Consider the following 26,974-nt stretch of genomic DNA (forward strand, 5'->3'; position numbering starts at 1 on the left):
AAAGATGTCGGCAATAGCTGGGCAGTTATCTGATGTGGGGTACATATATGTTATAATCTATGACAGTGACTGTCTGTCACACAAAATATGGTTCATTTATTGTACAGTTGAAAGTAGACACAAGGGGCCCAGTTGTCTAATCTGACACAGTTTGCTTTCCAGAGTTATGTCCCTTGGGCAGGACAGGATCCGATCATTTTGGGTTCAAATCCCTGTTTGTTGGATTATGTCTCTAGTTTCAGAGGTATTTCAAGTCAAGTCAAGTATTTCAAGAATACAGAGTGTATAGAGTTATATAATGTACATCAGGATGTTAACACAAGGTTGGATTTTGAACTGCTATCTAAGCTCACACTTTTTTTATTTTCCAGAAACCCCCATCAGATGAAACATGCTCTCTTATCCTTAGTGGAAACTCCACAGAATAATCTAAAGATATGCAAAGTAAGTACTACTTGGGATGCTTGGATTCACATTCGATTTTGTAGTTGTCTATTTTGTATTTGTTCACGCAATATTGATCTGTCATCAGCAAACATTGCTTGTCGTAACATGTATACAAACTACGGACCTGACCTATGTCATCACATCCCTGTATACAATCAGCAAACATTGCTTGTCGTAACATGTGACTAACAAGGTCGTGACTCACGGACCTGACCTATGTCATCACATCCATCATGATGTGCTCATGATGTCAATCACTGGATTGTCTAATCCAGACTTGATTATATGCAGACTACTGCGATATTATAGTTGGAATATTGGCGAATAAAACAACAAACCAGTATGTATCACGTGATTCATCCAGATTGTGTTCTTGGTTTGAATCACTTTGGCTTGCATGCTCACTGCATATCTGGGAGAATCTGGGTTGGAACTGGCCGCCAACAACTGGTATCAGGCGACTGTGTTTGTCATCAGAGGGTGACTGAATATCTGGGAGAATCTGGGTTGGAACTGGCCGCCAACAACTGGTATCAGGTGACTGTGTTTGTCATCAGAGGGTGACTGAATATCTGGGAGAATCTGGGTTAGAACTGGCTGTCAACAACTGTTATCAGGCGACTATGTCTGTCATCAGAGGGTGACTGAATATCTGGGAGAATCTGGCTTATATCTGGCCTACAACAACTGGTATCAGGTGACTGTGTTTGTCATCAAAGGGTGACTGAATATCTGGGAGAATCTAGGTTATATCTGGCCTACAACAACCATGGTGTCAGGGGACTATGTTTGTCATCAGAGGGTGACTGAATATCTGGGATATCTGGGTTATATCTGGCCTACAAGAACCATGGTGTCAGGGGACTATGTTTGTCATCAGAGGGTGACTGAATATCTGGGAGAATCTGGTTATATCTGGCCTACAACAACTGGTATCAGGGGACTATGTTTGTCATCAGAGGGTGACTGAATATCTGGGAGAATCTGGGTTATATCTGGCCTACAACAACTGGTATCAACTGGTAGGGGACTATGTTTGTCATCAGAGGGTGACTGAATATCTGGGAGAATCTGGGTTATATCTGGCCTACTGAAACAAGAATCTGGTGTCAGGGGACTATGTTTGTCATCAGAGGGTGACTGAATATCTGGGAGAATCTGGGTTATATCTGGCCTACAACAACTATGTTTGTCATGGTGTCAATGGGGGACTATGTTTGTCATCAGAGGGTGACTGAATATCTGGGAGAATCTGGGTTATATCTGGCCTACAACAACAATGGTGTCAGGGGACTATGTTTGTCATCAGAGGGTGACTGAATATCTGGGAGAATCTGGCTTCTACAACAACTTATATCTGGCCTACAACAACTGGTATCAGGTATCAGACTATGTTTGTCATCAGAGGGTGACTGAATATCTGGGAGAATCTGGGTTATATCTGGCCTACAACAACTGAATATGGTGTCAGGGACTATGTTTGTCATCAGAGAGGGTGACTGAATATCTCAGAGGGGAGAATCTGGGTTATATCTGGCCTACAACAACATGGTATCAGGGGACTATGTTTGTCATCAGAGGGTGACTGAATATCTGGGAGAATCTGGGTTATATCTGGCCTACAACAACCATGGTATCAGGGGACTATGTTTGTCATCAGAGGGTGACTGAATATCTGGGAGAATCTGGGTTATATCTGGCCTACAACAACCATGGTGTCAGGGGACTATGTTTGTCATGAGAGGCAACTAACAGGATGGGGTGGTAAGACTCACTGAAATGCTTGATACATGGTCTGCAAGTTGTGTAGATCAATGCCCACACCAATCAGTCGATTGTCTAGTCCAGGTTTCCCAGACACCCAGAGTTATCCCAAGGTCACTGACTCTATACTTGTTCTGTCCCAGAATGGTCAAGAGATATATGGCGCCTGCGTCAAGCAGGACATCAGTGAAGATCTAGAGGACTTTTTCAAGGGAAGCCAACACAAGAAACATAGGTAGGTGGATGGAAGAGGTGCATCTTCACCCTCGTCTTTCACCTGGGTAGATGTTGTAGTTTCCCCCATTACATGTTGATGGGGTGTAGAAATGTCGTTTTGATGTCAGTATGGCTGGAAGGCCTACAAAGGTGGTAGATGGTGGTATTATTTCTCTGCAGTCATGACTCTGTATTCGTATGTCATGCTCCCAATTATGATGGGGGCGGTGGGGTAGCCTAGTGGTTAAAGCGTTCGCTCATCATGCCGAAAACCCGGGTTTGATTCCCCACCTGGGTACAATGTGTGAAGCCCATTTCTGGTGTCCCCCGCCATGATATAGCTGGAATAGGGTTAAAAGCGGCGTAAAACTGAACTCACTCACTCCAATTATGATGCATGCAGAGTTAGATCCCTTATCTATGCCAGGATCTGGTCATGGGTTTGAATCCCATGTACGACCTGATTATGATCCACAGCCTTTCATCACCTCACCCTACTTTTGAGTATCAACAACAATTTACATGTCAGTCAGTCACAATCAGGCTCAGACCAACTTTATTTATAGCCTGTGTAAAACTCCAGTGTTTTTATAACTATCTAAACACTGTCAATACAGAATACAAAGTACTCAATGTTTTTTAATAATTAAAGACTCACTAGCAAGAATACAGGCAGCAGACATTGACTCCTTACTTGAATTCATACAGTATAGAAGATATGCTACTCAAAGGAACTTAACACCACTCCATGTGTGGTATGGCTATATTTGAAAAACTTCTGGTGCAGTTCTGAACTTTTTTATGTGGTATATGTACCTAATGAATCCAATTCTTGTATGCTAATTAATTGTTTTTTTCCATTTCAGATTTGAGTATATGTTATTAGATCTAGTCATAAAAATCCTTCTTGCTCCTGGAGGAAGGGGAGGTAACTGCTCACACACAAACTCACCTCGACACATTAAACCACAACGATGTCAGAACAGCAAGTTTGAACACACCAATGGCGATGGTTTGTGTGTTTATTGATGCATAACATTTTCAAGATCATTATTCCCATCTGTGATTTGAGTCACTGATAAGTTATTTTTTCGTCCCAGTACAATTATGCATCAGGTGTACATGACAGGTGTTGTGTTGCTACTTGTGTTTTTAAGGGAATTCCTTTTTGTGCCTTGTCAGCAGATTTATTAGCAGTGTGAAGTGCATTAGCTGTTGTCAGATGGCGACATGGAATGTTGTAACTGAAATGGAGGGATAATCTGTTTAAAGAATTAGTTATAGAAACTTCTTGAATAACATCTCTACATGATGGACAGCCAAGTTCATTGCGTCCATGTTAAAACTGGGTAGTATCTTGTGTTTTGGTAATGTCACTATATATCTGTTTGGGATTTATTGTTTTTCTGTTAGAATATTATGCATTGATTCCAAGAAGTAAATCATGACAAATGTTATGTTATGAAACATTGAAGTCTAGTTGACCAGTGTTATTTGTCAAATCTCATGCCTTATTAACTCTTTGTCTTAAAAACGTGTCACTGCTAATCTGATCCACAGTGAACATCTCTGTTTTTCATAGAAATAAGTAAAAACAACTATTCCGAGGGGCATGACCATGGTCTAAGGGAAGTAATCATGTTTTTCAACTGTATTAGATGAAGCAGTCGTAAAATGGTGTAGTGTGTATATTTTAAGTGCACTTGCTTGTTTGTCACTTGTTTTATTATGAAAGGTAATATAACATTGTGTGAGCTAGTGAATTAAAATGAATGACTCAGAGGCCTAGATAAGCTGCGTATCCGGGTAAAATAGGCATAGAAAATTTCCAATTACGCATTGAAAAATAATTGTTGCGTACCAATTACGCATTTAAAATGTTAGATATCGCAAAAAGTTTAAAACAAATGCGTACGGAATATATTTATAAAAATCGCTCGTGTACTGAAAAGACATCGATTGCTATCAAGTTGTACTGTTAGTATAGGACTAGTGTTGTACTGTCAGTAAAGGATGAGTGATTTTCTATGAAATCATTTCCCTTATATTTAAGTTGGTTTTGATTAGGTATGACATAAGGCAGAACATACCTGCTTAGTAAACTTACTCAATGACATAATACTTAGGTTAGTAAAATGACTGAAATATGCACATATTTGAAAGCAGTGGGTAACGGAAAATGAAATACCCACTCAACATTCATAATACCCACTCCAAAAAAATACAGTGGGTACAGTACCCACATGAGCTAAATCTTATCTGGAGCTCTGTGACTTATCAAAAAAAGACCTACTGTATTCAGATGCAAACTAGATGGTATTGACTTAGTCTTGTATCAAACCTCAAACTAGCACTTCTTTGTCACATGGTGCGTGATATTGTTAAAGGCATTAAAATTTACTGATCCACTAAATAGTTTTAAAGCACAATTTACCAGGACACCTTCTACAGTTATGTTTAACCACACTGTTGTATGTGTCTGAGTGTTGTTCATCTTATGTCTGACAGTGGCCCTCAGTTATCTTCCTCATGGCTGTGTGCTGGAGCGGATCTGTTCCATCCAGAAACTGGACGACCTGGACATAGAAAACATCTACCCCCTGTATCAAAGACTCCAGGCTCACTTCAAGGACCACCCCACTGACAGGTAAGGCCAATCTGAAGGACCACCCCACTGACAGGTAAGGCCAATCTGAAGGACCACCCCACAGACAGGTAAGAACAGCCCTACAGACAGGTAAGGCCCATCTGAAGGACCACCCCACAGACAGGTAAGGCCCATCTGAAGGACCACCCCACAGACAGGTAAGGCCCATCTGAAGGACACCCCACACACAGGTAAGGACAGCCCTACTGACAGGTAAGGCCCATTTGAAGGACCACCCCACAGACAGGTAAGGCCAATCTCAAGGCCATGTTACAGACAGATAAGGCCAATGTCAAGAACCACCCCAAGGACCACCTTTAGACAGGTGAATCAGTGCCAGGACCACCCCACAGACAGTTAAGGTCCTTCTCAAGAACTGCTGATACTCTGTATCTCCAGTGCTTGTATTTAGCTCAACCTGGCTCTCATGATCTCAATTTACATACCTTGATACCCAGTGACATTTTTCGACCAATCAAAAGTGGAGAAGGGTAAGATAAGACTCATCGCCACCTGATGTAATATAAGTTGTAGCATTGTGATGAGGGGTATACATGGTTTTATGGGTCCAGTGTTAGGTTTTATCCACCGAGCTAGAGCCCACCCCCCACTCCTTAATCTCATCTGCATCCTTCTACCCTGTGATAATGATCCGTCACTACAATGTGGACCATAAAACACGAGATTAATGTCATTCTGATAGATATTGAACAGTCTGGTATGTTTTTTTAGGGACCAGAATATCTGTGACTGTTTCAGAAATCACTGGGGACTAGATGGTCCATACACTCGTGACCTCTGGATGATGGGTTCAGAGGTGAAGGCCAGTGTTGCTGTAGCTAGTCTGGAGTTTGCTGTAGATAAGGTGAGTACATGTACAGATGAACATGTTCAGTGTTTAGTTTTGTCCTCTGTCGTCATCACTTGTTCATCATTTCCTCAGGTGTTTCAGTCCAAGTCAGGGTGGTAGGGTCTACAGGAGATTAGTGTTGAGTGCAAACTTCCTAGTCCTCAGACACCCCCTACCCCCTCTAACCACCCTCCTAGTGCCCATATCCTTCCAATCCCCAGCCCGGGACCAGGCCCCACCCCACCCCAGCCCAATCCCAAGCTCCAGTGCCCCAGCCCCGCCCCAGCCCCAGCCCCAAACCCTGCCCCAAAGCCCCCAGCCAAAAGCCCCAGCCCAAACCCCAAACCCAACCCCACCCCAGCCCCAAATCCAAATCCAAATCCAAATCCAAATCCCAGCCCCAGCCCCAGCCCCAGTCCCAAACCCCCAGACCCAAACCCAGACCCAGACCCAGACCCAGACCCAGACCCTGCCCCCAGCCCCTGCCCCCCCCTGCCCCTGCCCCCTGCCCCAGACCCCCCAGCCCCTGACCCCCTGCCCCTGTCCCAAACCCAGTCCCACCCTGCCCCTGCCCAGCCCTGACCCAGACCCAGACCCAGACCCAGACCCAGACCAGACCCAGACCCAGACCCTGACCCTGACCCAAACCCAATCCCCGCCCCAGGGATAGCTGGAACATTGCTGAGTGCAGCGTTAAACAACAAACTAACCAACTAACCAAATCATAATGCTGTGTTCAAAAGAAAGAATACAATCAATAACATGTTAAGTGGGTTTTTGTACCATAATTTTGTGAAACTGTGACATTGAAAATTTTCAGGTTTTTTTATGATTTTGCCAACATATACAGTATTTGAAAGAAAGTAGTATACTTTTTATGAACAGTTGTTTTTCATATGTATTTTCTTTTCAGGTTAAGAGATTCCTGATTTCCAAGACAGTCCAGGATTGCTCCATCATTGTGGCACTGCAGCCTGTCAAACAAGGGTAAGTATGTTGAGTGGTAGATAGGTGCTCATGATGTCAATCACTGGATTGTCAGGTGCAGACTTGATTATAGATTATATACAGAGATCAGTGTGGCACTGCAGCCTGTCAAACAAGGGTAAGTATGTTGAGTGGTAGATAGGTGCTCATGATGTCAATCACTGGATTGTCAGGTGCAGACTTCATTATAGATTATATACAGAGATCAGTGTGGCACTGCAGCCTGTCAAACAAGGGTAAGTATGTTGAGTGGTAGATAGGTGCTCATGATGTCAATCACTGAATTGTCAGGTCCAGACTTGATTATAGATTATATACAGAGATCAGTGTGGCACTGCAGCCTGTCAAACAAGGGTAAGTATGTTGAGTGGTAGATAGATGCTCATGATGTCAATCACTGGATTGTCAGGTGCAGACTTGATTATTTACAGAGTGCATTGTAGCACTGCAGCCTGTCAAACAAGGGTAAGTATGTTGAGTGGTAGATAGATGCTCATGATGTCAATCACTGGATTGTCAGGTCCAGACTTTATTATAAATTATATACAGAGATCAGTGTGGCACTGCAGCCTGTCAAACAAGGGTTAGTATGTTGAGTGGTAGATAGGTGCTCATGATGTCAATCACTGGATTGTCAGGTCCAGACTTGATTATAGATTATATACAGAGATCAGTGTGGCACTGCAGCCTGTCAAACAAGGGTAAGTATGTTGAGTCTGAGGCAGTCAACTATACACTTGGAAAAAAGTAAAGCATCACCCTTTCTTGATGCTCACGTTTCCCCAACTTGTGTCTTTGGCAGATGCTTACATGTGACATGATTCTGATTTATGTGTCAAAGAAACTGACAAAACCTGATGAAAGGTTGCTCCAAGAAATTGTACATACTATTCGCATCTCGTTCGAATTATCTTTTGACAAAACTTTCATAGTCTCATATAAAGCAGACTTTTTACCACACTTCTCACCAAACCATTCTCCCCACTTCCAGGGTGTCTGAGGAAAACAGCGTCATACATTTCAATGACGTTTACTACCAATACTCCATCGAACTGGTCGACCTTGACCCCAAGCCCTTCGACAAGATTGAGCAGTACTACCGACAGGATATGGACATTGTCCATGCATATCAGGAAACCATCGGCAAGTCGCGGACCAAGTCAGTATGACACCGACGTTGGGAGGCCTTCCTCAATGTTACATATCTGAAAGCCTCTGTGATTGTCCTGGGATTGGTTGCTAATGACGACGGCCTGGTTGGGGACTGAAGTCAACAACAGCACTTCACTGACTTGGGTAACTTTATCTTCACACTTCTCTTCAAGGCAGTACTTCCTGTTGTGAACACCAACGTCTAACAAATGTTGGGTTGAGATGCCATATTGGAGATGCCAGATTGGAGATGCTGGCATCAAACAGATGGGTGATGTTAAACATTTCTTCTCGTTGGAGGAGAAGAATCGCAGTGAAGGACACAATATCACTCTAAAGCTCTTCCCCTACAAGTTCCGTAATTTGAATTAATTGTTTGGGTCTTTTCAACTGACACAGTCAATGGGTACATGATTTTATTATTTGTTTTTAATATGTTTGCAAATCTGATCTTAAAGTTAATCAAGCAAAGATGTTTACTGGTTTCCTGTTTATGAATTCCAGACCAAAGTTCTGATTCCAGTGAGTTACACTCTGTGCACGATTACCACTGATCATTAGAGATGGTTTTGGTATGTAATAATAATCTTACTGTGCACGAGTAGATCTTAGGACTAAAATGGTTGTAGTGAGTTAAAATTTAATGTCACATTGGCAGTTATTTTGGCCATATTGTAACTGATGATGAACATCAGCGTTGCAAACTCCCGCCTGCCCAACCGTCTGGGACGGTCTGTTTTGCGACTGGACGGTCAGTTTTAAAAATTGCACGCCCGATGGTCTGGCTGTTAGATCGTTATAAACTAGCCTTGACTGAAAAACATTTGAAAACGTGTTTTATTGTGACAATAACCTGACATTAAACTCCTCTTATTAACCTTCTTTATATTTTTCTTAATCCAGAAAATTCTGGACTGGCAATTTTCCAGCCGGTCTGGTAACTTTTGAGAGTTACCAGACCTGTTGTCTGGCTGAAATTTTGGGGAGTTTACAACACTGTGAACATACATTAAAATGATAGCATTTTTCTGAGACCATGGCTGGTTATGATCAGTCATAGAGAATACAAGTTGTAGTTGTCATGACAACAATGTCAGCGCTACACCTTAATGAATGAATACTGAGATGAGAAAATGTAGTCTGGTGTGAGATGTAAACAGTTTCAATGCAAAAATGTGTCAAACTTGATGTTTGTTGTAGAAAGTCATAATCTTGTTATGTGAAGAATGAAAGAACTTTGAATGTGGACTTGAATAATCTGTGTCATATTTGTATCATTGTATTTCTGTTACGATTCTGTGTATCAATACAAAACCAAATCTTCCAGCTACATGTGTTTAAACAATGAACCCTCAGGTTAACTGACTGTGAGAGCAGTCCACACTTGTCTGGTTGATCCAGAAACCCGCTTGAACAGACAGACAACATTAAACTGCAGGAAAGTTGTGTCATGCTGAAATACAGGGTTTAGGTTGACCTGCTCAGAAGCTGAGGTTCAACTCCAGAGCAAATGTCAGTTCAAATTCCAAAATTCAGTTTATGTAAATATCGTATGAAATTCTGGCCAATGATACGGCTCAGTTGAGGAAATTGTGTGCGACAGAAAACAGGACCAGTGCAGAGAAATGCACAGGAAGCAGCTTTAATGGTTATTTTGATATTATTGCAATGCTTAGTAGATCCTCTGAACTGAAGAAAATGTTTAAAAAATAAATAAATACCTGAAATTTGTTAATCTGGATCAGTTCACAGAGACGAGATTCTCCAGATTAACACAGTGCCACTGAATACAAAGTCTGTACAAACTGTCTCTGGTGGAGATTCTGGTAGTTATTTGTTGTTTGTGCCATAACTGGTAAACATGTCACTGTCCTTGACCTTCGATGTGCTTTATTATCTTTATATGTAAGTAGGTAGTGTTTCTGTGTGCCATATTTCTCCACAACCACAATAGTCACGGTCATTTTTTCAGTTTGTGATCAATTATGTACTTGGTGAAAAAGGAAAATGTCTTTTTAGTTTTTTGTGTGAATGATTGCTTTAAATGGCATCCAGAAGTCAGTATGATGAACAAGGGAGATAATTTAAGTTATGGAAAATGTCCCCTGTTTAATTATGTGTGATTTGTTAGGGGGTATGTATTTATATAAAACTAATCAAAATTCAAGAATATAATCTTTCTCAGGTTAAGGGATAGGTGAAACTGAATACTCAACAATGGCTGGCTGTGTACTTATGTTGAGACTTGGAAACAACGAATGTAGTGCTGCTCCGGGCTACATAATGACAAATATTTATTTGAAACTTCAACAATATTTTATTTATTCTTCAACAGGAGCAGTCTAATACTGCAAATCACATGACAGTATGGAAGGATGAATGGATGTGGATTATTGCTGACATAATCCTGTGGAAATATAGGCATTAGAACAACTCGTTAACAGCATCATCAGGAATAGAAATACTTTTTTTTCTAAGTGTGCCTTAGGGCACCAGACAAATATTTTAGGTGTGCCTTTCAGAAATCAAGTATGCCCACATGTTTTTAGAATAAATGACAATGATGATGATCATTTGAAATTTATTGTTAAATAAAGAAATGGGTTTATGAGCATTCAAATATGTATGGTATTATTTAATTTGGAAAAAAATAATTGTTTTGGGGATTAAATGACTAAATGTGAGTTATGTCTCTGAAAAATCAGGCGTGTCAAAAGGGCACCGTGAACATTTTTTAGCCGTGCCATTTCAATATTTACCGTGCCATGGCACACTAATATATGGGGTATTTCGAACCCTGATCATGTAAATCTGTGATACTGACTGTTTAATGTGATCGAGTTCATCACTTATTTGTGATCCCCACCAATCAATTTAAATAATCAAAGTAATTTAAAGTTTTGTGAAGAGAAGCGCTTCCTCCCTGGGCAAGGGAGATAACTTATTCTATAGTCAGTTAATTCCCTTACTTTGGAAGGATGAGAGAAGCTTGGCTTGAGAATATATGCTGTAAAGTCATTTAAATAGTTCCTGTAAAATAGGGGCGGTGGGGTACCCTAATGGTTAAAGCGTTGGCTCGTCACGCTGAAGACCCGGGTTCGAATCCACACTTGGGTACAATGTGTGAAGCCCATTTCTGGTGTCCCCCGCCGTGATGTTGCTGGAATATTGCTAAAAGCGGCGTAAAACCAAACTCAGTCAGTCAGTCAGTCCTGTAAAATAATTTAAATAGTGGCTTGTCAATATACTGCTCAACTTTCATAGGGATACTCTATGGATACAGACTGGTTACTTGTTGTGTAAATGGTGTAAGATAGGCTGTTATCCTGGACCCAGATGTATCAAACTTTAATGAAGCAATAACGTGACATAAAACGTTCATTAACTAATGTATCGTTAAATTCTGTTGTACTAACGTTTTAATGACGTCGTGTTGTCATTGGCACATCATTCACTTATAATGAAGGTTCTGGGGTATCATTAGAGCGTTATTAAACTTCCTGGAAAAGTGAATGTTGAGCCAGAATTTCGTTTGCTCAGCACTGGATCTACCTACAGCTATAAAATTACACAGAAATGTAGAGTATTAAATGTCCTATCTCATGGTATAAACTCAGTTTGCAAAGTAGACACTGCCAAATGTTACCCCTAATTTTTTTATGCGTTAAAAACAGTAAATTTCTCTGCTTTTTATCGTGCACTGATAAAAAGTACTGTGGTACTATATTTTCAATTTGGCATCTTTATGGAAAGTGTGAGTGAACAAAATTCTGCCTGATACCTGAACGACATAGGTATGTATTAAATTAGTGTGTGTGCCTATGTATATCGTTATACACTCAATCTTAAAAATGACTCGCAATATGTGTTGAAAATGGATTTCCCCTATGACGTCAAATGGCTACAAAAAGGTCATACGCTTATAAAGATAAGGGGGCATCGCTCCGCTATGCTTAATACTAAGTCATTGTAACTCAGATCACTTGGAGAGAATTTGCTGTGAATAAGGACACTATAGTTTTCGTGATGTTTTGTTCACGGAATTATCGAAAACAATGATACTCGAAACATTTGTGACAAACGTGCACCTGGCCAATGATTATACGCCATTGTTTTCTCTATAGCACAACATAAACAAATTCAATGAACAAGACATATCCTTTAAAAACGTGTGCATATATACATTTCATGAAATAAATAAATCATTTTTATTTATTATGTCAGTTTTACTTAGGTTTAAATACTAAATGTTGATAATGAAATTAGTTTCATGAAACCATATGTAAACGATACGCTAAGTGTACATTAATAATAAAAGTGTAATCCGCAGGACAGTGTGATTGTGTTTATTCTTATTCAACCGACCTTCACCTCAAAGAAATATGCCACATATGTCCAACAATGTTGACGTAATGACATCACTACCGATGACCGATTTCTCATGAAATTGGCGGCATTGTGGATATCTGTGCTCACGATTTTGCGAGGGAACCTTTGTCCATAAATGTATGATGTAAGTAATCGGAAACATTCTGACTATCTGCGTATGGTTATTTGTTTTTATTGTTTTCATTGAATAAGTTAGAAATGCCGATAATTGCCTATGTTGTTCTCCATGATTTTGCGTCTGGCATGGCGTCACGGTGTGTATCAAATTCTGTATTGTATCTGTTTTTAATTTTCTAGTTCTTGCTACGATACTCTTTCCGTGCATATTCTAAAAGTATTGAGCTCATGCATGCTACGAATAGACAAACTGATGTCCTAAAACTTGAGAAAATGCTGCCCAGTATAAAATCTAATTTTCGCTTTGTTTACTTTTCTAGCAAGCGCTGTGTTATGAGCACAACGCTCCGTTTTCACACCCAATATGTTTCGTTTTTTTCTAGACACTTGGTTTTACTGACAAAGACCATTTGTAAGTTGATTCTAAAATGTATGAGGAATTCAGCGATGCATTTGTCACAACTGAATATGAAATATACGTGATGTAATAGTCGTCATATGACCGGCCTTAGCGAAACTTGATTTTGTAAACACTATCCAATATGGCGGAAAACTCACTTCGGCGTTCGTGTTCGTGTATTTTCCAAAACATCCCAACTGATTCTAGGTTTATCGGCGACGTTTCAGAATTATTTAGATGTGTTTCTTCACAGCAGTCGAAATGTTTGTTTTTGTTCCGAGGTTTAGCCGTAAAGATGCTATTTTGACGGACGAACGAGAGTAACGCTTACGTGTTAACGTCGCGGATTGTGGGAAATATTTAGGGGAATCCCCGAATTTAATGAAAATAGTTACATTAGGACGTCATTAGATAATGATACGCTATTAAGTTATTGATACAACCGTTTTTAACATTGCCATTAACTAATGATGCATTAAGGATTTAATGTACCATTAGGGTTTAATGTTGACATTAGTTAATGAAGCAATGATACAACGGATCCTGATCAGTAAGTTAGTATCTTAATAACATCGAATGAAGAGGAGCTTAGAATCTCTAAGTTTTTATGAAAAGCGTCATGATAATAGCAGGATACCAAACTTTTGGGACGAATAGAAAAAACATGAAATGAAAAAACCAACATGTTTTGCTCTGTTTATTTTCGGATTTAATTTCATCGACTATATTTCCCCACTTAACAGATAGTTTATATGTTATGGCTCTGTAAACTAGGTTTGTCAAAAGTATCATCTCAGGTTTAACATGCTTTATCAAATCATGTTTTAGCTTACGTTGTCACAAGTTGTGTCCGTAAAGATTTTGCTATTTTTGCTCGTCCAAAATGGCTTGATAGCTCACTTCTTTGATTGAAATCAAGACCGGGTTAAAAGATCTTCTTTTTCAGAATCAGAATCAGCTTGAAGCACTTGTAAAATCTCCATTCAGTCAAAACATGCTCTGGAGATCTGGGTTAAAATAAGTTTTAAGTGTATAAGTGTAGCACTTGTACGAAAGGATGATGTTGGAGTGAGTGAGGCAGTGTGACTGGGTTAGAATAGGTTGTCAGGAATGTAGTATGTAGTACTTGCAGGGAAGGACGATGTTGAAGTGAGTGGTAAGGCAGTGTGACTGGGCTTGTTGCATGTTTATTCTAAATGCAGATTACAAACACAACCTCACAGAATATTAATATAACCTTCATTCTTAGTCGATATATTTTTCAGTGAGAACACAATGGACGTTAAGTAGACAGGTGTAAATCCCAACAATGATAAGTGAACCAAAAAGCAGCTGAAATAAACCAAATTCACTAACTAGAAGCTGCGTAATACTTGTGTCTGTATGTAGAAATTATTATCATATCTGGGGCGACGGGGTAGCCTAGCTGTTAAAGTGTTTGCTCGTCACACCGAAGACCCGGGTTTGATTCCCCACATGGGTACAATGTGTGAAGCCCATTTCTGGTGTCCACCTGCCGTGATATTGGTGGAATATTGCTAAAAGCGGCGTTAAACCAAAAGTCACTCACTCACTCACTATTATCATATCCCATCACCCCTTGACAGTGGTTCGACTATCCCGTGATTATTTAAATGGTGCTGTGAAATATCCAGAATCTTACTGACAGTGTCCAGCAACAATCTCTCTTTCACAATGTATGAATACCAGATTGGAGGTGTGCCTAGTGGCTGCAAGAGTTGTATACTCCCCAAGGAGTTGAGATTGATAATTGGATGTGCTGTTGAAATTGACATCCAATGATTGAGGAAAACAACCAGCGCCTTGAGCATGCACTAGTTGTGTGGATATGTGCGCTATATAAATATCCTATAATAATAATAATAATAATAATAATAATTTTGTGAATTTGTCATCACGCTGTTGCATTTCGTTATTGAAACATTAATTACATGATTTACATCAACAGATAATTTTCATGCAGAATGTATGGGTGAAAAGTTGTTTGATTGGCATAATACACATGTGGCATTTGTTTCCAATAATGGTAATACTCACAATATATATTTTATTATATGATTGATATGTTTGTATTAGTTGTTTTATTTCCATGTGCATGGTTGTCAAATATTTATGGGAAGGATGCTCTGACTTGTTTATTTCATGTCACATTGCTCACAGAACATAATAATGATAATAATAATAGTAATATATGCTATGAAGGAAGTAGGATTTACATCACGTAAGATTACTGGATAAAAGCAAAATATAAATATTTATAAAAAATACGTCAGACAATGTTGACTCTCAAATCAGTTCAGTTTAAATTTAATTTCAGTTTTGAGCAAAGGATAAATAGATGTTCAGTGCCCAACACCTTAGATTAGTGATTGTTCTATCTGTGTTTTGTTACAAAGTTTAATATTTTTTGTTGATGTGTACATTTCAATTTGAAATTGACACAGAATTGTTTGTGATCAAAATACTTTTCAGTGTCATGTGATATCCTCAGTGTGTTGTGCTGATATTTACAGACAATTCTTGCATTTAATGATTAATCAAATTCTCATGCTCACATAATAAAATATAAGATTTACAGTTTTATTTTGACATGCATGAACTAAACTGCCTGGCAAGGGAAAATATACGTCGGAAAATTGGACTTGACAAAAATAAATTACAGCCATTATGAAAACTTAACCAGGCTGAAACAGTTGGTGACTTAAGGATCAAAACCCAGCTGTTATACCTATATCAACTACATAACCATTGAATAACTGTTTCTTGTTTGTCTACTGTAGTCATCATCCAACATGGACGTATACTTTCTTTTGCCCTTCAGTGTATCAGCTGTCTTCAGTGTCTTGGTAGGTGGTAGGTTTAAAGTGTGATACATATGATGTGAGCTGCAGGTTTGAAATGTACAACAAACATGGATATACAAGTTGTTTGTCCCTTTCTCACTGAAGCGGCTGTGGAAACTCTGAAACAGTTTTATTTAACATAATCAAATTAAGGATGTCAAGTGAGCCTAGAAATATGAAGATGTATTCCTTTTTCAGACAGTTGTTGACAGTTCATGTCAGTTGTGTAAAATGTACATGTGGGAAATGATTAAGTATCACTTACTATGTATTTCATTTGAAATGGAATTTTTAAGCTGTATCTTGGATTTGTTCTCTGACAAAATTCAATGTTTGTTTACCAAGTGCCTACCAATATTAACATACAGAAATTGATCAGGTAATCAGGTTTTGTATGTGTTCAGTGACAATACAATCTAAGACTTGTTTCACTGCCTTTAGCCCCTGGAGACACAGATGGTGTTGGTATAATAATGGCTGTTTATAAAGCACTTGTTTCCATGCACTTGTGCATGCTCAGTGCACTAACACATTACCCTGGATTACCCAAGCTGCTTGCTAACAGTCATATGACTAATCCCACCGGGTACCCCTGGAGACACAGATGGTGTCCGTATAATAATGGCTGTTAATAAAGCACCTGTTTCCATGCACTTGTGCATGCTCAGTGCACTAACACATTACCCTGGATTACCCAAGCTGCTTGCTAACAGTCATATGACTAATCCCACCGGGTACCCCTGGAGTCACTGATGGTGTCGGTGTAATAATGGCTGTTTATAAAGCACCTGTTTCCATGCACTTGTGCATGCTCAGTGCATACACATTAACTAAACCGGCACCCCTGGAGTCACTGATGGCTAAAGCACCTGTTTCCATGCACTTGTGCATGCTCAGTGCACTAACACATACCCTGGATTAGCAGCTGCTGCTAACAGTCATATGACTAATCCCACCGGGTACCCCACACTGATGGTGTCGGTATAATAATGGCTGTTTATAAAGGCACTGTTTCCAACACATTGCATGCTCAGTCACACTAACACATTACCTTGGATAACCCAAGCTGCTTGCTAACAGTCATATGAGTTGTCCCACCGGGTACCCATTCACTGCTTGGTGAACAGAAGCAATTTATGAACAAACTCACTCGCCTAAGGTGAGATCACATTTGTCACATGTGCTTAGTTCTGGTGGAGGACTCAAGTCCCAGAAACACTCAGCACCTGTATACAGGGGTGGAAATAACCCATTGCCCGACGTCCGAGTTCAGTGTTTTTTTCTGTCGGGCAAGCAAATTTGTATATCACACTGTACCAGTGTCCAGTTGACTTTCCAATATTAATTATGTTGTTAATTTAAAAATCAACAAGAAAACGGCCAGTACAGTGGAAAAATTATCAGGGCAAGTGATTTTACATGTGCCACTGTACCGAAGTACACTAGCAATTTTAAAGTTATTTCCACCCCTGGTATCGCAGACACTTATCAAAATGAGATCAATATGTTACATAGATATTTTCATGTAACCCATGACGTTTATGAAAATAGAGAATACTAATATATGGCATACATGATGCTTAACTATTTTCCTTGTGTATATGTGGTATTCAGTCTGAACTAGTCATTGTTGTGAATCAGTAATTCATCGTGGTTGAATTCACAATGAAACCCTGTTAATCCAGTCTTTTCTGTACCCACTTAATATATATTGATTAGTAGATTTTGTATGGATGAATGAATCATCTTTGTTGTTTGACTATGAATGTGGAATATTTCAGTTTCAATATGGTGGTCTTTATATAATGGAGTCTGGACCACACAATCCTGTGACTAACAGCATGACCATCCATCTGTTGAATTGGGATACGATGACATGCTATTGGTGAGCTTGTCCAGCTGATCCTGTTAGTCATGACAAGCATGGGTGACTGACCAGATCCAACCTGGATCATGACAGGATGAGTGAATCATGTCTTTTGTATATATACATGTGTGAAGCAGTACCGGACCAAGATTGTCCAGAAAGCAGGGTTTCCAGATTGTCAGGGTCCGGGCTAACAGGGTTTCACTATTCTTGCTTAGCTTGGTGCTACTTGCATATCAAATAATGATGCTTATTACGTGGAGCTTTAATGTACAGAACTATATTTTGTATGTTTGTATTTGCTGACCTCAAACTGTGAAACCTCTTTAAAGTGGACATATGTCAATACAAACTCTATGTGAGGTGGATGTTTGGTTTAACCAAACATGGAAGTGACTGGGGTAATTCCTTCTATGTTTCAGTGTCTGATTTACTGCTGGAATATTGCTGTTTGGTTTTCCAAGGTTTCTGGGGCACTCATGTCCAGATTAATGAGGTTTCACAGTGTGTTATCCCTTTTGTATTTCTAGAAGTTATCACCATGGTGCATAAAAGGGGAAGTTTTACGCGAAAATCAACCTTTTTGTGTTGTTTTGATTCAAACGCTTAAATAAATGATTTTTGAGTGTGGACTTCCCCTTTTGACAAGTGTGTAGCTAGACTTTGCTGGGCTATACTGTTTTGTTGTTTTGCCTAACTAGAAAAGCTGTAATAATGCTCCCTTGTATGCCAGATGTCAGCAGTATCGTGATGAATTGTTAACTGTACTGGCAAATATCATACAGGATTGTATTTCTCCACAACGGTTCTGAATGGTTCAAGAGATGTTTGGCATAATGTCACCATCACCATAATACACTCAATATCACAACCTGTTTAGAAGTTTGTAGATCATAGCTCCTGTCTTCCTTGAGAGGTATAAGTATTATGGGATTAAACTGGCCTTCAGATGGACCCTGTAGGCTGAAATTATCAACTTTCAGAATATTGCAGTTCACAGAAATATGTGACAATTTGAAACTGTATGATTAATTTCAACTGGGGGAGCTTACCGTATTTCCTCCAATTGACACACATACTTCTCAAGACACCAAAGTGGAACAATAAATGCCAGGGTGTGATTGTGAGTCATAAATGTGTGAAAACATGGTGAGACTTCCTCTAATAGACATTTTTATGTGTCTGAGAGGACATTTAGCAACACAAAGAGGAGCGAGTCGTCTTCACCCCTGTTCACTGATTCCAGTATCAAAATTTTATGTCCTGCAGAATTTGTAGACTTGTGGGAACAATGATAACAGTCTGTTTGACAAAATTATGACAGTGATACGAGAACATGTACTTCAAACCTGTACTTCAAACCTGTACTTCAAACCTGTACTTCAAACCTGTACTTCAAACCTGTACTTCAAACCTGTACTTCAAACCTGTACTTCAAACCTGTACTTCAAACCTGTACTTCAAACCTGTACTTCAAACCTGTACTTCAAACCGAGGAATGAAATCCCGAAACTTTCACCTCGTGGTGTCAGACTTAAAATTCCAGTTGATGTCTCAGTGGATCATACTGTAACAACACATGACATCAGATTACTTCCCCACCTACTGGAGTGATGGTGTAGCCTAGAGGTAAAAGTGCTTGCTCAGTGCCAAAAATCTGGGTTTGTTTCCCCACATGATTACAATATGTGCAGACCATTTCTGGTGTCCTTTGCCGCGATATTGCTGAAATATTGCTAAAAGCGGTGTATAATGGCGTCACCGCCAAGTTATTTGTATGTATAATTTGTTAATGTCTATTTTGATACAGCCTCACTTTCCTTGCACCAAAGAAGATACCGGTACTTACATTACAGGCATATATTTGTGCCCCTTTCTCAGATATATTCCTGACACAGACTTGTTGTGTAAAATTACGGATTAAATACATTTTATATGATTATTGTTGTGAGAAAGTTTGACATGACAGATGGTCAGTTGTCTCTGTTATACAGGATTTCTTGATCAACCTATTAAATGTAAAATCAAATATTTCTAATAATTTGCCCATAATATGGTCTCAGCTGATCTACCAAAGTTTTGGAAGGTTTACACAGTAGACACACAGCACTGCCTTCCTGTATTCATTATATTACACCAAGTTCTCCATGTCAGAACTTGACAACTGACAGTTTTAAATTAAACAAAAAGCAACAACTACATTAAAATCAAGGCATCAACCTTACTTCGTTAATACATCTCATGTTCGGGGCGGTGGGGTAGCCCAGTGGTTAAAGCGTTGGCTCGTCACGCCGAAGACCCGGGTTCGATAGCCCACATGGGTACAATGTGTGAAGCCCATTTCTGGTGTTCCCCGCCATGATGTTGCTGGAATATTGCTAAAAGCGGCGTAAAACCAAACTCAGTCAGTCATCTCATGTTCCTGGGTTCCAAACAAAAGAAAAAAAAAGCTGGGGATATACTGAGGTAAACAAATAAGCTGGTGATGGAAACTGGAAAATATTAAAGGAACACGTGAATTTTGCCCTGTGTTCCTTTATTTATTTCTCTCAGTATATTTCCATAAAGCTGTGTGCTGTGTTCACACACAAAAATGACCCAAAAATATTCATGACCGCAACATTTTTTGATCAGTATATGTATATCATATGGGTGAATGATACTTTGAAATGATAAATCCAAAACCATTTGAAAAGGACTTACTGTTATTGTTTAGGATTTGTTTCCAGATTTATTCCATCGGAACATGACTGTTTTCTCTGTAGTTCCATGTGTTGTTGATTATCTAGAGTTAAGGTTGCTTGTTTGATGTTGAGAAACACCAGTGTTCTGTGTCCGCTACATGTTGCCTCTTTGTAGCCCAATTCTCATTTTCTGGCATATTTTGACCAATGTTGATCTATTTTTCACCAAATGAATAAAAGATATGAATATACATACATTGTCTTTGTCATCATTTACTGTCTCAGGATGGATTGATTGTTCAACACCGCACTTGGCAATATTCCAGCTACCTATATGGTGGCGGTCTGTAAATAATCATGTCTGGACCAGACAATCCAGTAATTATAAGCATCGCTCTACGCTCTAAGTTTCTACTGCAATTGGGATATGATGACACCCCCTTAGTTGCCTCTTACTACAAGCAGGAGTTGTGGAAAACCAATTCTAAACTGGAACAGTCATGGGAACAGTCACAGGAAGAGTGGGTGTTTGCTGAACCACACTCACCAATATTCTAGCTATATGAATATACATACATTGTCTTTGTCATCGTTCACTGTGCCAGGATGGATTGATTGTTGTTTAACACCGCACTCAGCAATATTCCAGCTATATGGCGGTGGTCTGTAAATAATCATGTCTGGACCACACAATCCAGTGATCATGAGCATTGATCTATCAAATGGGATAAGATGACATCCCGTTAGTTGCCTCTTACGACAAGCAGGGGTTGCTGAAGACCAGTTCTAACTGGATCTTCTGAAGACCAGTTCTAACCAGATCTTCACAGTGGTTGCTGAAGACCAGTTCTAACCGGATCTTCACAGGGGCTGCTGAAGACCAGTTCTAGCCCGGTCACAATCAGCCAGGTCCATGACAGTACAATGTCACACAATCAGCCAGATCCATGATGGTACAATGTCACACAATCAGTCAGATCCATGACAATGTCACACAATCAAATGTCTGGACCAGAAAACCCAGTGATTGATGGTAAAATCAGCCAGATCCATGATGGTACAATGTCACACAATCAGCCAGATCCATGATGGTACAATGTCACACAATCAGCCAGATCCATGATGGTACAATGTCACACAATCAGCCAGATCCATGATGGTACAATGTCACCACAATCAGCCAGATCCATGAGAGAACAATGTCACACAATCAGCCAGATCCATGATGGTACAATGTCACACAATCACACAATCAGTCAGATCCATGATGGTACAATGTCACACAATCAGTCAGATCCATGATGGTACAATATCAGCCAGACAATGTCACACAATCAGCCAGATCCATGATCCATGATAACAATGTCACAGCCAGATCCATGAATCAGCCAGATCCATGATGGTACAATGTCACACAATCAGTCAGATCCATGATGGTACAATGTCACACAATCAGCCAGATCCATGATGGTACAATGTCACACAATCAGCCAGATCCATGATGGTACAATGTCACACAATCAGCCAGATCCATGATGGTACAATGTCACATAATCAGCCAGATCCATGATGGTACAATGTCACACAATCAGCCAGATCCATGATGGTACAATGTCACACAATCAGCCAGATCCATGATGGTACAATGTCACACAATCAGTCAGATCCATGATGGTACAATGTCACACAATCAGCCAGATCCATGATGGTACAATGTCACACAATCAGCCAGATCCATGATGGTACAATGTCACACAATCAGCCAGATCAATCAGCCAGATCCATGATGGTACAATGTCACACAATCAACCAGATCCATGATGGTACAATGTCCCACAATCAGCCAGATCCATGATGGTACAATGTCACACAATCAGCCAGATCCATGATGGTACAATGTCACACAATCAAGCCAGATCCATGATGGTACAATGTCACACAATCAGCCAGATCCATGATGGTACAATGTCAGCCAGGTTAGTGAGTGGTCACAATGGGGTAGGATGTCTGTGGTATTTTGGCAACCCAGTGTGAGGTGCAGACAAGGTTGGTTGGTTGGATTATTGTTTAACACAGCACTCAGCAATATTCCAGCTATATGGCGGGCGTCTGTAAATAATCGAGTCTGGACCAGACAATCCAGTTATCAACAGCATGAGTATCGATCTGCGCAATTGGGAACCGATGACATGTGTCAACCAAGTCAGCGAGCCTGACCACCCGATCCCGTTAGTGGCCTCTTACGACAAGCATGGGTTACTGAAGGTTCATTCTAATCCGGACCTTCACGGGTCTCTTTAATCTGAATTCTTTGATGCTGTACATAGCACATGTCTATATTTATGTAAGGCCCAACAGCTACGAGAAACTTACTCAATTACTTCACTGGCGTATGCATGATTCATGTAACCAAACATTGCCTGTAGTATAGGCGTATGGTTTTCTTAATGAATAAACCGTCTGTCTGTCTGATTGACTGGGTTTCTGTCTGTCTGTCTGTCTGACTGACTGGGTTTTGTCTGGCTGGCTGGCTGGCTGTCTGACTGACTGACTGGGTTTCTGTCTGTCTGGCTGGCTGGTTGTCTGACTGACTGGATTTCTGTCTGTCTGTCTGGGCGTGGATCCTGAAAATAAACCCATGATTCTTGGAAGGTTCTTTTACTGGATTGTGTATATTTTGACATTATACGAGGTATAAATAGTCACCTGCGCATGCACACTATCGAGGAATGTTAAGAGTTATCTCTGAATAATGTTTTCCGACTCTTAACTTATAAACTGTCTAAATTTATCACATAGACATGAACGGGTAGCGTAAAGAAAGACAGAAATCTACTTAAGACGTCCGAGTATCATGTGTATTCTGAACTTATAAATACGACACGACAATAATAATAAATAATAATAAATGGATATCTCTTGTGCGCCATGGTCCACCCAGAGCATGCTCAAAGCGCTACATATGAAAGAGTCTCCAGAGTTCATGAGGACAATATGACATTTCCTCAAAAATACCATCAGAATATTTGGCAGTTATTGGTTGTAGAATGTTTTGAAGAGGTAAGTTTTGAGTCCCGACCTGAATGCTTCTAAGGACGAAGCATTTTTGATGGAAGAAGGAAGACTGTTCCACAGGGTTGATGCTTCAAATTTTAAATGATCTTGATCTTTATTCTGAGAGCGGAGAGAACGGGCAGGCATATATGTTGACAACATCTCAGAGAGGTGTGGAGGAGCTAGGCTGTGTCTGCAGCGGAAAACTGAGAACTCAATTCTGGCTTAACTGGCAGAAATGCATTGAATATATACTACTCACACTTTGCTAAGGATCACAAAAATTCACAACTTTACTTAACGTAGATTCATAATTTGAGAAATTGTTTCCACTTAAAACTGGATAAATAATACTGTGGTAACCCCTCTTTAGGCAAACAGTCACTTTAATCTAGCCTTATGCACCTGATACATGAGTAACCATCAAAATGGTTTTCATGGCACCAGTCAACCATTTGGAAATCATGGAATGAGTCATTGACAAGTACACAACACCTGTCAATAGCAGGTATGGGTTCCACAAGATGCAATGACATACTGAAACCTAGGATCCATGCTTACAATAAGCTTAGATATTTAAACCAAATTTGAACCCACATCATAGTTTTCTTTGATCCTTAGCAAAGTGTGAATAGTATACATTTAATGTGACGAATATCAGTCAAGTACGAGAAACGGCGCGACAACTGAAAATTGCCAAACCTGTTCCCCCCCTGTAAAATACACGTGCTGTTTAGATGTTTCAATTACGTTGAGGATCACCTTGTCATATTTTCACTATAATATAACACGCATAAACATCAAATCAGCTGTTTGTTTTCATCGCTGCCCCTGTGATAGTTTGTAAATGTAATTTTTTCCAGCGCATTGAGCATGCACTAGTTGCCTGGATATGTGCGCTATGTAAATATCCTATAATAATAATAATAATAATAGTTTGCAGCTGTTATTACTGAATTCTCATGTCTTTTGTACAATTGAATCCTGCGTTATCCTTTCAAAACAGAACCCGTTAAGATCCAATTTAGAATTGATCCCATGCTTGTCGAAAGAGGCGACTAACGGAATCGGGTGGTCAGGCTCGCTGACTTGGTTGACACATGTCATCGTATCCCAATTGCGTAGATCGATGCTCATGCTGTTGATCACTGGATTGTCTGGTCCAGACTCGATTATTTTCAGACCGCCGTCATATAGCTGGAATATTGCTGAATGCGGCGTAAAACTAAACTCACTCACTCACGCAAAACAGAAAGGATACAGGATATGAATACCTATGGTGTACATAAATTACGCTGGGTCTCTAATTATACATTTGTCCTGAAATCGGGTTAAATATTACTCCAGAGCAACCAGGTATAAGAAACTTTAAAATTGCCGAAAATGTAAATGTATAAAATGTATGAGTGTTTCTCGGACACATCTTCAGCTGTATTGTGAATATTATGTTTGTGAACAAAATAATAAAATACATGAATCATCGTAAGTGACATTAGTGGGCGGTGGGGTAGCCCAGTGTTAAAAGCGTTCGCTTGTCATGCCGTAGACCCGGGTTCGATTCCTCACATGACTACAACGCGTGAAGCTCATTTCTGGTGTTCCCCGCCGTGCTATTGCTGGAAGATTGCTAAAAGCCGCGTAAAACTAAACTTACTTACTCAAGTAATGAAAGTCAACAAATGTAAGACTTTGAACTAGTAGGTGCCAACGTGAAGCGGATTTGCAGACTGGAATTCATTTTGCGTTCAGCGAATGCCGAAAAGTGAGTGAGTGAGTGAGTTTAGTTTTACGCCGCACTCAGCAGTATTTCAGCTATATGGCTGCGGTCTGTAAATAATCGAGTCTGGACCAGACAATCCAGTGATCAACAGCATGAGCAGCGATCTAAACAATTGGGATACGATGGCATGTGTCAACCAAGTCAGCGAGCCTGACCACCCGATCCCTAACGACAAGCATGTGTTACTGAAGATCAATTCTAACCCGGATCTTCACGGGTGAATGCCGATAAGAAAAAAAGTATAAGTATCCTTGAAATGTTTGGCTTTTATGATAAACTCGTGTGCAGATTTAACACTGTCCATGTTGTTTGAGTTACGCAACGAAGTATTTCCGTATAAAACTGCGTCAGTGAGTTATAACCTTCAATGTAAAAAGACATATTTTCCTAATAACATGATATTTCCGACATGTGAATAGATAATCTAGGGCGTCTTCAGTGATAACAACATGAAGAGGTAGATGTTTAGGAAATGTGTCTATTGTTAAACTCATCAGCATTTAGATCACTGCAGCACAGCCTGAGGCGACTGTGAATAAACTGAAGATTTATGGAAAATCTGTCACGTGTTTGGTCCAACTTGACCTGTGATAATCAGCTTAAACGTCGCAGCTGCATTATCAAATGTGTTCTCAGTGACAAAGATCGTGGTATATAAAACTCAAAGTCAAGCCATTTTACCTATACGCAAAACTATCAGAAGTGTTCAGTCCGACTTTGCCCTGAAATACAATCGTGACACACGTGTGATTTTAGAAACGTTTAACTGTCCGGTTCAAGGGAGACAGGAGGCGGTGTGGTAGCCCAGTGGTTAAAGAGTTCGCTCGTAACGCTGAAGACCCGGGTTCGATTCCCCACATGGGTACAGAGTGTGAAGCTCATTTCTGGTGTCCATCGCCGTGATATTGCTGGAATATTGCTAAAAGCGACGTAAGACTAAACACATTCACTCAATGCGGACAGACCACATATTAACACACTTTCGATAGAGGCCATATTATATGAAACTCTAATGCATGAAATGCATGCACAAATGTTCGTCATAGAATTTTTCAAACAGGAGAAGGAGGGAAGTGAAGGAAAGCTACATTTTTCACTAAACGAGGGTCTACTCAAAATAACACGATTTGTGACACTGTAAAGTAGTATTTACTGTTCTGCACGATCATGTCGATAGATTTGATGGCATATGTGACGTTTGAACAATGTATAAAAAAGATAGTACAGACAAGGAGTTGACAGCAATTAAAACTGTACGTGATAAACTGTATATCATGTCCAGGTGAGGTGGTCCCCAAACCAATGGGGACATGCGTCCTTCGACCTTAGTTATGGATCAGTGGAAATATTCCGTCACTGGATAGTCTACTGGGAATGAGATATATAGCATGTATGTCACTCACTACCATGTCGAAAGTTCAGCAAATGAAAGATGTTCATTATTTATTTTTAAAATTTCTTTTCTACAATGAGCATCTAATCAGCTAATGTGGACACATAACAGCAAGAAATCGCTTTATAATGATAGTGTCTATGCGATGTGATTTGGTAATGTTGATAGTATTATGTCTTGTTACTGTTGGTTTGTTGATATCATAATACGTCCTTTTGATGATGTATTTTTGTTTGAATGTTGGTCTTGTCTTATTTCCCTTTTTGGTGGGTAAATTAGGTGGAATGAATTGTCCAGTTGAACATTTTGTATTTAGCATCGGTATACATGTACGTTATTTCCCCTTTATAATAATTTGAATAT

General features: G+C 39.8%; 1 protein-coding gene and 1 long non-coding RNA gene across 2 annotated transcripts; both read left to right on the forward strand.

Moving 5' to 3' along the window:
• Nucleotides 1–369: 369 nt before the first annotated feature.
• On the forward strand, nucleotides 370–8,749 carry LOC124266492 (inositol-pentakisphosphate 2-kinase-like). The gene is made up of 7 exons (XM_046701290.1): nucleotides 370–444; nucleotides 2,355–2,446; nucleotides 3,294–3,439; nucleotides 4,936–5,074; nucleotides 5,834–5,939; nucleotides 6,838–6,911; nucleotides 7,903–8,749. Exons 1-7 carry the CDS (start codon nucleotides 385–387, stop codon nucleotides 8,078–8,080), a joined length of 795 nt encoding a protein of 264 aa, XP_046557246.1. The 5' UTR covers nucleotides 370–384; the 3' UTR covers nucleotides 8,081–8,749.
• Nucleotides 8,750–17,310: 8,561 nt separating this feature from the next.
• On the forward strand, nucleotides 17,311–20,637 carry LOC124266493. The gene is made up of 2 exons (XR_006895778.1): nucleotides 17,311–18,982; nucleotides 19,312–20,637. It is a non-coding gene; the product is annotated as an uncharacterized LOC124266493 (long non-coding RNA).
• The last annotated feature ends 6,337 nt before the right edge of the window (nucleotides 20,638–26,974 follow it).

Source organism: Haliotis rubra, unplaced genomic scaffold (genome assembly GCF_003918875.1).
Source record: "Haliotis rubra isolate DU_JTF1 unplaced genomic scaffold, ASM391887v1 Scf126, whole genome shotgun sequence".
Classification (NCBI taxonomy): Eukaryota; Metazoa; Mollusca; class Gastropoda; order Lepetellida; family Haliotidae; genus Haliotis; species Haliotis rubra.